Raw genomic sequence first — 13,774 nt, forward strand, 5'->3', positions numbered from 1 at the left:
GCAGGGCAACATACCAGTTCTTTTAACTCCCTCTGCCTGTCACACAGCTGTTCATACATTCTCTTTCCCACGTCCGTACTTTCCAGGGTAGAGATGATCTGGAGTTGTGTGTCATTGTTGTCAATGATGTTGTATTCCAGCATCAAACAAAGAATCTAGCAGCACAATGAAAGAGAAGAACATTCTGATTGGAGCTTTGTGTTTAATTTCTTCTGAATGCTCTGATGGCAGTGAATGCCCCAAACTAGCTACAACAGCCATCAATGGAACCTGACAGTCAGTGTTAGGCAAATCAGACTAGATAATCTAATGATCTGTTCTGACCCTAAAATGCATTAACCTTAGCTAAAGAGTGACTTTCAATCTCTGAAATTGTGCCCATCTAGCCTGTTCCTCAGTGGGTGTTCCCTTCAGCCATTCATTTCCTCACTGGCGCTGCTTTATAATTATTTAATTGGTTCTCCCTCCATCTTTTTACTGATTTTTTTTGGTGTTAAAAATAATCTATTTTAAACTATTAAATTCAAGCTTGAAAAGTTGTGAAGCAACTTCATCACGACTCATGTGGCACGGTATACCCCCTTATCACTGGAAGGGAATAAAATATAGGGAGTTAATCTGATTGAAAGTAAATGAAATAAGATAATAAAACAAATAAAAGCCCTGCTACCTGCCAATTCACCCCATATTGCCTCTTAAATCAAACCACATGGCACCATTTCCAAAGGAGCTTTCCCCAACAGGCACCCACAGCACTAACAGTGCAAGAAAAACAATCCATGCACTGGCTATGTACACTGGGGCACATAAATGTAGATCTGAACATGCATGGCTTTACCAGGATGCTGTTTGCACTGATGCAGTTTCAAATGTTCTTTACGAACATGCGAGCCATACATCCCATTTCCTATCGCTGGATGGAGATTTGGGCTAGATGTGTATATATACAAGTCATGAAGGACATCCAAATGTCCTTAAAAGTTGTGTTCTGTCCTGCAGCCTGTATTTCAGCCTCTCTCACACTGCTGAACTAGACAGCAGCATGATTTGTTTTGACATGCAGGAGAGGTATCAGATAGCTAGAGTCTGAGAGTGACACAGTCCATTCATTTCTCATGATGCCTGGCATCTCCCTTTGAAACCCCAGCCCTAGCATTGTGTTAATCCTGCCCATCAGCTGCAAGACCAAAATTCCTCCTGGTTACTGTGGCTGTTACAGTCTTCCTCCCCCCTCCTATAATGAGCGTCAGATCTGTTTTACAGGGCAGCAGAGGAGGATACACAGAACAAAGAGCTAATGATGGACAGTTCGGCCTGGTTATTTCTATTTCTCTGAGTAAGCAGTCACCTAATCTGCAGTGTCATGAGAGGAGTTTGAGAGACTATTAAAACTCATCAATCCTCCTGCCCTTCTCTATTTATTTCATGAGAGCAGGAGGAGGGAGAAGGCGGCTTAGAAAAACTATCACAGTGATGGGTCTCAACAGCTCCTCAAATAAGATAGAGCCTCCCTGACAAGAAAAAAAACAGAGGAACATCTTTCCAGATTGTGCCTAAGCTAACCAGGAGTAATTCAAGTGTGACACTAAAGGGAAAGGATCACTCAAGACAAACAATGGACAAACTGACGGTGTTGGCTCCCTTCCTTGCCCTGTTCCCCACAGCCAATGCAATCCTGGCCATTCCTGAGTTCAAACCCACTGAATGTCATGGCACCTTTGGCTGATTACAGTTAAGAAAACCACTCCCCACCGTTCACATATCTCATGCAGCATGACAATATTCCACAGTAACCACATAATGGAGAAAAACATAGCTTCCCCCACTATTGTTTCGCTTGACTGTGCAATAGCTAAACTTGGCTAAATGCTTCTGTAATTCCATTAGCTCTTGGTTAGGGAAGGACAGTAAAGAATTCAGACAATATATGGCCCTCCCAAAACAGATCTGGATGGTTACACCAGGCATTACCTCTACCATGGTCTGGTTGCCCCTCAGAGCCAGTAGCATGCAGGGTCCAAGTTTGTTTTCAGCCAGCGAAAGCAGGAACTTTTTTGTCTTATAACAGGACCCCATTAAAATGTGAACCTGTATGAGGAGGAGAGATGAAGACTGTTGAATGGTGCTGCCAAACAGTCAAACCAGCATGGGCAACTTTGCCACAAGCCCCAGGAAAATGCAATCACAACCTGCAGAGCTTGCAATACTTAGACAGTTTTATTGTGGACAGTGGCCCTTTGTCAGTATATGGATGACAAAGCCGAAGGGATAATACAAGAAGAGCCTTCCGTTTTGCCCATGATAGCAGTCACATCTTCCTTCAACAATGCTGCCATTAAGCTCAGCCCTGCTCTAGAAGAATCATCAAGAAGTTCAGAAGAGCAGCTCAGATGCAGGTTTTTGTGCTCATTCATAACTGAGCTTCTCTTGAGGTAGCTCAGGTTATGTTGGGTTGTGCTATGATCAGGCTACTGGATGGCTGTATAAAAGATAACAACTTTTGGTTATTGCTACTGATCTGCCAGGATTTGAACCCTTGACTTAACAGGTGACAAGCAGCAGCGCCACCTGACCCAGCAAACAAGGGGTGAACCTACAGAAGTGGCCAATTGTGACAGGGAGACAGCAGCACCCTGAGAAAGACAGGTTTCCACAAAGTACTGAGCTTCACCACAACCTGGGGAGTTTCCCTATCCCTGACTATTCAGGTGACACATTTTGCTTTCTCCTTCTTATGTTTTCCCCTGGAACAAAAGATGTCACTCGTCCCTCATTCTTTTTTAATCATCCCAATTTCCATATTCTGCGGCCAATCTCAAACCTCCTGGGAACATCATGGAATAGCCCACCATAAGCGTACAAAAGATTGGAGCGCAGAGCCACCTGGACAATTCAATCATAAACTAGCTTCTCCTCATAGAGAACGGCAATGCTTTCCCTCTCGTTACAAATCTTTTGGAACAGGCTGTGGGAGAATCCACGATTTTCAGCTCATGGCTATTGCACATACAATGCTCATGGCTATTTCACTAGAAATAACCCAACAGCCCGCTCCTGAAAGAGCCGCACGAAGGAGTTCTGAGTTTCTGATGAGCTGTGCAGACACTGGGCAGAGCACGCACCCGGAGCCCTGGAGCCAGCAGCAATGCTGTTGCACAGCAGCTAAATCATTTACATACCCTTCACAGCGTGGGTTTGGTAAGAGCGGAGGCACACTTGTGTCTGGGTGCATGTGTGTGAAAGTTCAAAGAACACTGTGGAGTAGTTGGAGAGGTAAAAAAAAGACTCTAGACACAGTGCAGCATTTTGTGGCTTCAGATGTTTTAGAGGAAAACCATGAACTGCACCCTGAGTTTCATTAAGTGCAAGATACCCGCTTGAGTTAAAAACTTGCTGAAGCTTCATGGGAAACAGCCCTACTGTAGAAGATGATTCTGGGTAGGGAGTTGATCATATGCTACTGTGTCATTTTTCTTCCTTCATTACATTATCAGCAAGGACTTTCCTTGAACACAATATCTCTGTTTCCTAAGTGTCCATCTGCTCATATTGCCTTTTAAAGAGGAGACATCCAAACCAAAAAGATCTCACTTTCATACAAATGTCCTTGTTATTTTTTCTAAAGAATGAAGCTAGTACTGACATGGAGGTTAGCATACAAACCATCCAAACAGGATGTTTTTCAAGCTTTGCAGTTAGTCGTTAGTAGTACTTTAAGTATTTATCAACATCCTTGCAAAGAGTACAGATTATTGCATATTAAGGTATAATTAGCAGCTTTGGGCTGTCTCATGAAAACCAACTCCTTGTGCTTGTAAACACCGCGAAATCACACTGCTCTCTCAAGAGGAGTGATTTCTTTAAGTATTTTTTTAAAAATAAATTAAGGGGGCTGGGATTGGCCAGAACTGTTCATAAAGAGAAGATACTGAGCTGTATTTGACCACAATTCTATTCCTCAAATATCTGACCAGCTCAATTATCAGTAACTGCATAGTTAGAGGCATACAGATATTTTATATGGCCCAGGGGTAACATTTTTTAAAAGGTCTTAGGAATCTAGATTCTGTTGAAAGTCAATTCACTGTAGCATTAACAAATGTTAGAAGACACTTGAGGTTACTTTTACTTCACCTTGGGGAACTAAGGCATAGTGCAATTCAGAGAATTTGGCCAAGGTCATCTGGGAAGTGTGCGCCTGAACTTGGACCTGAACTCTGGCCTCTTCCATCCACTACCCTAACTCCAAGGCCATCCTTCCCCTCTTAGTTACAAGAAAGGGCAGAAAAGCAAGGTTCTCATCACAATTCTCAAAAGAAAGGAAACATGAAAGCAGGGAAACCTGCAAGAAATGCCAAGTTTCTGTGTGTTTTATGCATTGTTTTAAATGTTTCAGTTTGGTTTGAAATCCCATGCTAAATTATAATCCTGAGGCTGAAAACACCAGCACTGGGTGTCAAGAGCAGGCTCCCTTAGCTGACTGCTTTCTCAACAGTCAGATCGCTGGGATAATATACAGTAAAACACTCGCTGGATAATTACTATGCAATACCAGGAAAGGGGCCAAATTTTCAAAACCAAGCATGGGTGGTTAGTCACTTTGCACACAGAAGCAGACTGGTATTTTATAAGTAGCCACTGGGCATGCAAACACAGTTTGTTTGTGCAAAAGCACAAGGGCACTCAGGCATTACGTGAGTAAGGCAGCATGGCCGAAACATGTAGTTCTATGTGTTATTTTAAACCATTTGTGGGTTTTCTTTAGATTGTCCTTAGGGATCTTAATTGAAGTTCTTTAAATGCTACTGGATGGGTCTGTGGTTATCACATGGTCTGCGTATAAGCCAAACTGCCACTAAGAGGGAGAACAATAGATTTCAGTTGGTTATATCATCATTTTAATTTACTGGCAAATTCTGAGTCATGGTTTGCAGTGTCAACATTTTAACAACCAGGAACAAAGCTACCATTCATGAGCTATATATTGGCTATTTACTGCAAAGAACTTGCTAAACTCACATTATTGCAGACACGTACCATACTGGCAAACAGTTCTCCGTCATCGTCGCAGGCCACGCCCCCAGGACTGTAGAGCTGGAACCAGCCATCTTTGCCAGCCCGCACACTCAGCAAACATGAGTGGACCTGCCCGACAAAGCAGACACTTGGAACATTAGGGTTCCCTCCGGTACTGTCGGCATACCCTGCATAGCACACAACGTCCCCAAAGCAGCAATGCTGCAAAGCAGATGGATTGCTTTTCACCTTTGGGGGGGGATGAAGGGTTAATATTATTACTGACAGAGCTGTAGGCAAATTAATTATTTTTGCATCGTTCAACAGATTCCCAGCATAAACAAGGGGTGGGAGGGTTCCAACACTAACTATATCGCCCTCTGCATTTTCTTTACCCAAATGGAGCCTCACTGAGAACAGTTCCTTTGGCTTGAAAGCAAAGAAGATGCAACATTCTGAGCTTCTCCCCCAGCATGGTGCATGTCTCAGTTTCTAGTGTGGTTCAAAAAGCAGAAGTGGCTGGATTATGGGTTGCTTGTTCTAATCATGTACCGCTGGTATTTTTCCTGCTGCCATGCAACTTCGTCAGATGGAGGGAGGGAAGGAAACCAATAAAAAGACTTCCGCAGAAACGGAGAAGGAAGAAACTGGCAACACAAACAAGTTCAAACAAGCTGCTGTGAGCTTTGTAATCCAAACTCCAAACCACAAGACCAATTTTCATTGTAGGCTTTGTAGGTCTATATTGTTCTGATACCATCGCTTGATAGCGTCTCCCACAGCATTCTTGCAAGCAAGCTGAGAAGTACAGGATTCTGTACTGTACGGTGTACTGCAAGCTGACCGTAAGGTGGATAGAAAACTGGCTGGATTGTCAGGCTCAATGGGTAGTAATCAATGGCTCAAAGTGTAGCTGGCACCTGGTATCAAATGGAGTGCCCCAGGGGTTGGTTCTGGGACTGGTTTTGTTCAGTATCTTCACTAATGATCTGAAAGATGGCATACAGTGCACCCTCAGCAAGAACACGGATGACGCCAAGCTGGGGGGTGTAGCAGATACGCTGGAGGGTAGGGCTAGGCTTCCGAGAGACCTAGACATATTGGAGGATTGGGCCAAATGAAATCTCATGAGGTTCAACAAGGACAAGTGCAAAGACCTGCACTTAGGACAGAACAAACCCATGCACCAGTACAGGCTGGGGAGCTGACTGACTGGGCAGCAGCTCTGCAGAAAAGGACCTGGGAGTTGCAGTGAACAATCAGCTAGATACAAGTCAGCAGCATGCCCTTGTTGCAAAGAAGGCTAACGGTATCCTGGGCTGCATTAGTAGGAATGTTGCCAGCTGACCAAAGCAAGTAATTATTTCTCTCTATTCTGCACTGGCGAAGCCACATCGGGAGTACTGTGTTCAGTTTTGGGCCCCCCACTCTAGAAAGGATGTGGACAAGTTGGAGAGGGTCTAGCGGAGGGCAACACAAATGGTTTGGGGGCTGGAGCATGTGACTTCTAAGGAGCGGTGGAGGGAACCGGGTTTATTTAGTTTGAAGAAGAGAAGACTGAGAGGGGATTTGATCACAACCTTTAACTCCCTGCAGGGTGGTTCTAAAAGAGGCTGGAGCTGGACTATTCTCAGCGGTGGCAGATGGCAGAACAAGGAGCAATGGTGTCAAGTTACAGCAAGGGAAGTTTAGGTTGGATATTAGGAAAAACTCTCTCACTAGGAGGGTGGTGAAGCACTGGAACAAGTTACCCAGAGAGGTGGTGGAGTCTCCCTCCTAGGAGGTTTTTAAGGCCTGGCTTGACAAAGCCCTGGCTGGAATGATGTAGTTGGGGCTGGTCCTGGTTTGAGCAGGGGGTTGGACTAGATGTGACCTTGTGAGGTCCTCTCTAACCCTAATTTTCTGATTCTATGATTGTTGTGGAGCAGCCAGGAGGGCACACAGTTACAGTTATAAAACTTCTGTTTTTCAATGAATAGTTTTTTTATTTTAGCTTTTTGATTTGGGGGAGATGGTGCCAATTAGCTTTCAATTAGACATGTAACTATCCAGGGCCAAATTCATTTGCAGCATAACTGTATTGGAGATCAGGGGCTTACACCAAAGTTTGGCCCACGAAAGCTAAAGCAGAGCTTGTCAGAAATTCTGGGTAATGACTGTAATGCAGGTTCAGCCCACTCCCAGCCTGCACTTCTGTGGTATCTTGTTTCACTTTGTGCTGATATAGAAAATTAATGGAGATGAGAGGCCCAATCCCACTCAGCTGTAGCTGATTATGTTAAAAAGTTACACATGTGGCTGTGAAGCAGTCAGCTGCCATGAAGCAATAGCTATGCACTAATTCCAGTAACATCCTCCCCCTTTTTCCTCTTAATTCAGGAGACCCATGGTCATTTGCGCATACTGAAACTGAAATGCTGCTATGGCAAAACTTGTCATTTGGGAAATGACAGGATCCAGAGCTTGCTGCTTTACTCTTTTCAAGGGAGGAGGAAAAGCCTATGGGGATTTGACAGAAAATAGGAAAATAATTCTTGCTGGTTGCAGTTTACTTCAAAGCAGAGACATCACCAAATCTCAGACAAACAGGGCGGAGTGCATGTTTATACATGAGGCAGGAAGCCATTCATAATAAGGCAGCCTATGTTTTGAATGCATTTTAGCTCGCGAGGTGACTCAAGGGCAGTAGACTAAGAATTACACAGTGTTTGGGGATGTGCTATTTAACGGAAGAACGTTTTCACAAATACACTCACATTCCCTTGGATTGTGACTCTACTTATACTGGAAAGGCTCACCTCTTGCCTTGGGTCTTCTGCAAATCTCTGAATCACATATTTCAGCTCCCTTAAAAGAGACAAAAGAAAACAGCTGATTGGCCAGAGAATTTGTGCAGGTGTCACATTTCCCTTGCATTACGCTTTAAATGATTTATATCTTTATGCAGTTTATAGAGAAACAAGCTGAACAGCTTTTACAGGAAGGAAGCATGAGGTATAAAAGCAATTGCCAAGGACGGTGCCTATTTAAAATAGGCTAGGAAAGCTTTCAGTGATCTACAGTGACAAACAGTTTTGTAAATTCTGTTGGTATCAAATGTCTTTAGTCCTTGGACTCTTGTTGCTGCAGTAAATTACAAAGTAAACCACACAACTTTATTGCTAAAAAGCATGTTCTCGGACCCCCACGGACAAAGGTGTTGGAGATATGATACCGAATGACAGGTCTTTGCTAGCACAGACTTGTTTCCAAAAGGTAGTTTAAGTAAACACGCACTTACTTCGTGAATTTCTCATGTGCAAGAGCCCTAAAATAAAAAGCAGAAAGCTATAAGAATTTTTTTTTTCTGCATTTCTTTCCAAATTATTTCCATAAACACACCAAGCAACTACTGCCTAAATGACATGAACAGGATAGTATGTCTGGACAGACCACAATTAAAAACCCTTCCATTCATCCAGCTGGTAATAATGAGTATGTACACAAGGCATCTCAGTTTTTTTTTAATGAGGCTGAAGTCAGGCACAATTCTCATTAACCTCCATGGGCGGTCTATGTCAGTGGAAAGTGAGTAAAGGACTTTAGGAGTTAGGCATGGAAATTACATTTGTAAACAGGATTTTAGATACGTCAATGAACCAGGTGCATTCTTTAATTGCACTGCACAGCTAATTAGCAGTGTACATCAGCAAAGCAATTAATGGTCATTCGATAAAGTCTGTTGCATCATGGTACTGATTTACTTTCTCCCATGGGATCCTTGGGAAGTCTGACTCGGGTAAATGATGTCACTGCCTTGCTGTAGCCCAGGTAGCCTGGCACTGAGGAGTTAAACCTCTCCGCTACAAGGCACCAGGTCACTGGGGGGGCATGATAAGCCAGCAATTTGTACAATTAAAGACTGTAATGTTTGTCCTGGGAGATTTGCATTTTATAAACACTGATGCTCATTAATAGGTTCCTGAGGGAGCCTGATTGCTCCTGAGGTGGCAGGGCAGCATCTTCACTTAATCCAAACACTATAATACGAACAGTTGAAGACTTCACCAGGTCTGTAAGATGCCTCGGTCCAGCAAGTCGCTTGCTTTTCCCATCCCCCCATTTGTATTCTTTATCCAATTAGCCTTTCCCCTTCAAGACTGCCTTGAAAAATAGGGAAGTCAGAAGGAAGAACAATTTTTTGTACCCTACCACCTTTTGTAGCCTGGAGCTACATGCAGTTGGACTTGTCCGAAGCCAAGGTCTCCCCTATCACAAAGTCTAACTGACGTAAGACATGTCACCTTAAAACAATGAGAGAAACTCTATAACCATTCATTTGTTATGAACTTACTCTTTGGGGAATGGGATAGGTTGAAGCAAACTGGCCAGCGCTGGTCTCCAGTCATCATAATCTGACCTGAAAGATGAACACTGTTAATAGCACAGCATGTGTTTAACAGAATTTGTTGACTGTTGGCTCAGTGGATCAAGAGACTTTTACTGTCTGAGGTTAACCACCTTGTTTTATTGAGGCTTTCTATTGACTTAGGGGGACACTGCCCTTCTGTTTTCCATGCACTCTGCAGTGTGACACACTAACTCTGGTATTCACGTCTCAGCTCCAATACAGACCTCCTGCATGTTGACGTAAAGACTTTCATCATTTACAATACCTGTTAGCATTTAATTGCTAGCTAATATTTTCATCTAACTCTAAGCTGCAATTACTATGCCCCTGTTATTTACAGCTCCACTCTGAACTTTAATCAGATCTTTTTTCCCTTTTTGGGGGGTAGGTGACAGGAGACCAAATCACAGGCATCTTCCTTGGTCCACACATACCGACTGCCATTTCGCAACCTGTTTCATAGAACAGTTATGTAGCGTTAATTCAAGATTTTTGCAAATGTTACCCAGGGCCATTTCCAAATACTTGCTGCACACAGTTCACAGCTTACTAGACACCGTTTGTTCCTTCTCTTTCCAAAAAGCTGCCTCTCAACTGAACAGTGGCATGCAACCAGGAGTATAAAAGGGCATAATCTTTGCTCCAAAGTGTGCCCAAAGAACAAGAAATTGAAGTAGTAGGCACATGGGGATAGTGCAATTTAAAGAGGACAAGGACTGAGAGATTATTTAAACTGCAAGGGAAGAAAATAGAAAAGAAAAAGTGTTCTTTGTAGGGGTGTGGAGAGGGTAGGTGAGGGTGACAGGTAAAAAGAAGAGGCAAATGAAAAGCATTCAATTTGAGCTGGTCCTGCAAGAAAAGGGAAAGAATTCACTGGTGGAACTGCCTTCCCTTTGTAAAATGTCTTCATCACATACCCTACTCGATGCATTATATTCAGCTCCAGGATCTATAGACATAGGTGGCATTCAGTGAGGTGCTATTCGAAGAAGGATGTTTGTGGAGATGGGATAAAAGAAAGGCAGCCTGTTTGGTGAGGTAAAACATGGAATATTCCTTAGATCAGTGGTTTTCAGCCTGTGATCTGTAAACTCCTGGGGGTCCGCAGACTATGTCTAAGGCATCTGCAAGAGATGACTATGATCTGTCAAAAGTATGTGAATATCCACACTTACAACTCAAGGGGGTCAGTACCTCCATTCAAAGTTTTTTAGGGGTTTACAAATGAAAAAAGTTTGAAAACCACTGCCCTAGATCTACCTGCAAGTGGGCTGGTCAGTGGGTGGAAGGTGGTATGCCTTATCTTGTAAGAAAAATACTCTGCGTTTCCCATTTCATCCAATGATCTGATAATTACTAATTCATTAATATTAAGTAGTCAGGCCTCAAAACACCTGTGCAAAGAGTTGCTACTATCGTCTTATAGATGAATAAAATAGAGGCAACTTTATCAGTCAGTAACAGAATTGGAAATAGAAACCCAGAGTCCTGATTTAAAGATGGCTGATATAAAGAGCCCCATTTCCTTAACCTGCGTATTAGGCTGCAATTCCTCTGAACTACAGAAACTGTTTCAAGACAAAACTAGACATAGGCTGAGCTCAAAGCGAGCTCCCAACATGAGACTTTTTTGATCTAAAAAAGATTGCAAGAAAGAGCTTCTTAGCACTTATCTCCTGGATTCAGGTTCTAAAAGCTAGGAGATCAGCATTTCAAACTTGGCATGAAATGATGATGTCTCTTTAGGGAGGAACAAAGTGTAACATACTCAGATACGCAGCATCTACCGATAGCACTGGAACACAGTTAGATAAAATACACGAAGGAACACATCATGCAGTTATACTGAAGAGCAGACGAGGATTTGGCCCAGAAAGAAAAGAAGATTGAAAAGTATCGGCTTTTCTGAGTGGGGCCAGGTCAGCTTGTCAGATGTAAACCAGAGATTTCCACAGCCGTTAAGATATGTACTTAACACACAGCAAAGAGCAATCCAGTAAGGTAACAACAGTGACAGAGCCATGAATATGGGAGTATTACTGACAAACATATGAGAGGCTAAAGAAATTCCACCTTAAGACAATAAGGGAGAGAAAGAAAAATTATAACCGAGCGCATGAGGCATTGGAAAATCTAGTACTATGTTCAGCAATGATTTCCAGTCCTTTAGTGTTAACATGCATCATAAACCCCTGGGGAGTCTTAATGCATACATGACTGATACAAGAGACTGTGACTTGAGTCACATAGTATATGGCAGCACCCACCGAAATATCACAGAAACCCAAGGTTTGATTTTTACAGCAGACACAAGGCCTGCCTATGACAAAGGTCAGGGGGAGAGGAGGGGAGAGCAAGGGAAGAAGACAACTAAAGACATATGCTTTTGATTTCTATGCTTCAGAGATTGTTGCCTACTTCTTGCCAGTGGAAAACCTAGCACATCTACTTTCCAGGTAGGTCCTGAAATCCCTCTCCCAGCAGGCAAAATGTCTCAAATTCTGTGGTTAATACAGAGTTCAAGATAACTATTTCTAATTTACAGATTTCTTTTCTCAGGGTGCATCTGTCAAACGACAATCAAAGGAATTGGGTGCAAGGTAGCAACTCAGGAAAGAAGATCAGTTGAGCAAGTGATATGGCTTGGTCCAGGCGGAGAACCCCAGCCCCAGGCCATGTCCAGGACTCCAAACAACCGGTTGAGAATCCTGGCTATGTCCTCTAATAAATCCAACTTGTTTATTATCCTCTTGTTATCTTTAGCATTCGAGGCCCAGAGCATATCATGTGTCAAGCTCCAGGGCTCCAAGACAGAAAGCCCCATGCCTATGTCAGTAATTCTAAAAGACATGAGGACTAATTTTGCTCTCGGTCACACTGGTGAAAAAAGGCAACAACTCCACTGAGGTATGGGGAGCTACCGTTAAAAAACAGCGAGAGACCAGAACCAATCCTGCTGCTGCTACTGGGCTTTGCAATTTCTGATTCACAAGGTTTCTTCCAAAGACGCAATGCTTTGGTCTAGCGCGCTCTCAGCACTGCCAGTCAACAGACAAAGCACAGCTGTTTGTTTGCCCGCTCCATTTTATGGCTCAGAAGAACAAGGCCTAGCAAAGAAGTTCTTCTGAGAGTAGATCCCGTCCTCCATCAATGCCATAAAATATGGCAGCCTGTAGGAAAGGGACTTTGCTGTTATGCTAGGAAGTATAAAGCCACGAAAAAAACCCCAGCACATTGTATTCGAGGCTTTCCAGGCCCAAAGTTAATTAAAGTCTTACAACAGAGATATTTATTCTCCCTCATCAAGGGTAGAGTGAACCGGGGCCAGAGGTCCAGTGACACCCACCATACAGCCAGCAGCAGACATAGAAATTAATCTCAGGAGTCCTCTGCTGCAATCACCAAACCTCTGCATAAGGGCAGACAAATCTCAAGCAGATCATGGCTGCAGCCAATATTAATTCACTGTCTGTAGTTCATATTCAGTCAGCAGCTACATTTTGAAAATAACTTGTCACTAGACCAGTGATCTTACACGAAAGGCATAACATTTTGATGAGGCAGGTACTACCTGTAAGGGTGGCAAACCTTTAATCATGGGAGCCCAAGGTCAAAAGACCGGCCTTAAGAAATGCAGAGCTCCTTCACAATGCATGCAAGTTAAGCACCAAAAAGGCCTTTTCCAACATAAGGTTAAAGACTCACCCCCACTTTGAGTCTCAATGCTTTGAATCCCTTTGACACCTCAACTTGTTTAATGCCGAAAATCCTTTCTTGGGAAATGGGGCAAGCAGAGATTGCTAGAACTGCTTTGATCCATTTTTGGTGTCCGATCTCCAAAGAGAGTTGCGGGAGAGGGGGAAGCTGCTTACAAATGACTTAAGGGAGAGTGAGACTTTACAGAAATGGACAGAGATGCTGCACAAAATCTTTGACTCGGTTTTAAAAACTGGGATATTATCTACCGTAGCCAGCACGTGCCACTGGTAAATGGGAACCTACGACAGAGCAGCAAAAATAGACCAGATTCTCTTTGAAGACAAGACGACTCTCTTCAGTGAAACACTTAGAAACGGGTCACACAAGAAGTCTGACTGTTAAATTGAGGCGCACGCTCATATCTGATCTCATTCTCTAGCCTCTTACGGGCGATGCCTGTATGAGCTAAGTCTGGACCACAACTTACTAGAAGTCTGCAATGTGTCCCTTCCCTCTTCTAATGCTCTCTGCAGACCACCTCAGTTGCTTGCACTCTTGCCTGGGTTCACATGATTTTCTTTTGTTGGTCCCCGACCAAACTCAAACCTCACTGAACAAGGCAGGGAAGCTTTAAAAGCAGGGAAAGAAAAAGCACCAGTGTCCTTGTGG

The 13,774-nt window shown here is 43.3% G+C and overlaps 1 protein-coding gene across 4 annotated transcripts in view; it reads right to left on the reverse strand.

The window, feature by feature from the left end:
* The window catches only part of CMIP (c-Maf inducing protein), a 172,225-nt gene that overhangs the window by 9,339 nt on the left and 149,112 nt on the right, over window positions 1-13,774 (reverse strand). For 2 of the 4 annotated variants that reach the window (XM_090062515.1, XM_090062517.1), the window contains exons 11-16: window positions 9,350-9,415; window positions 8,297-8,323; window positions 7,815-7,863; window positions 5,038-5,145; window positions 1,972-2,088; window positions 15-155 (exon numbers count right to left, since the gene is read on the reverse strand). In XM_090062515.1, the coding sequence (XP_089918641.1) occupies window positions 15-155; window positions 1,972-2,088; window positions 5,038-5,145; window positions 7,815-7,863; window positions 8,297-8,323; window positions 9,350-9,415 (508 nt within the window). Of the gene's footprint in view, window positions 1-14; window positions 156-1,971; window positions 2,089-5,019; window positions 5,146-7,814; window positions 7,864-8,296; window positions 8,324-9,349; window positions 9,416-13,774 lie in introns of all 4 variants that reach the window. The other 2 variants (XM_090062516.1, XM_090062519.1) reach the window with 1 other exon arrangement.

Source organism: Crocodylus siamensis, chromosome 9 (genome assembly GCF_052110815.1).
Source record: "Crocodylus siamensis isolate JL-2025a chromosome 9, ASM5211081v1, whole genome shotgun sequence".
NCBI lineage: Eukaryota > Metazoa > Chordata > Crocodylia > Crocodylidae > Crocodylus > Crocodylus siamensis.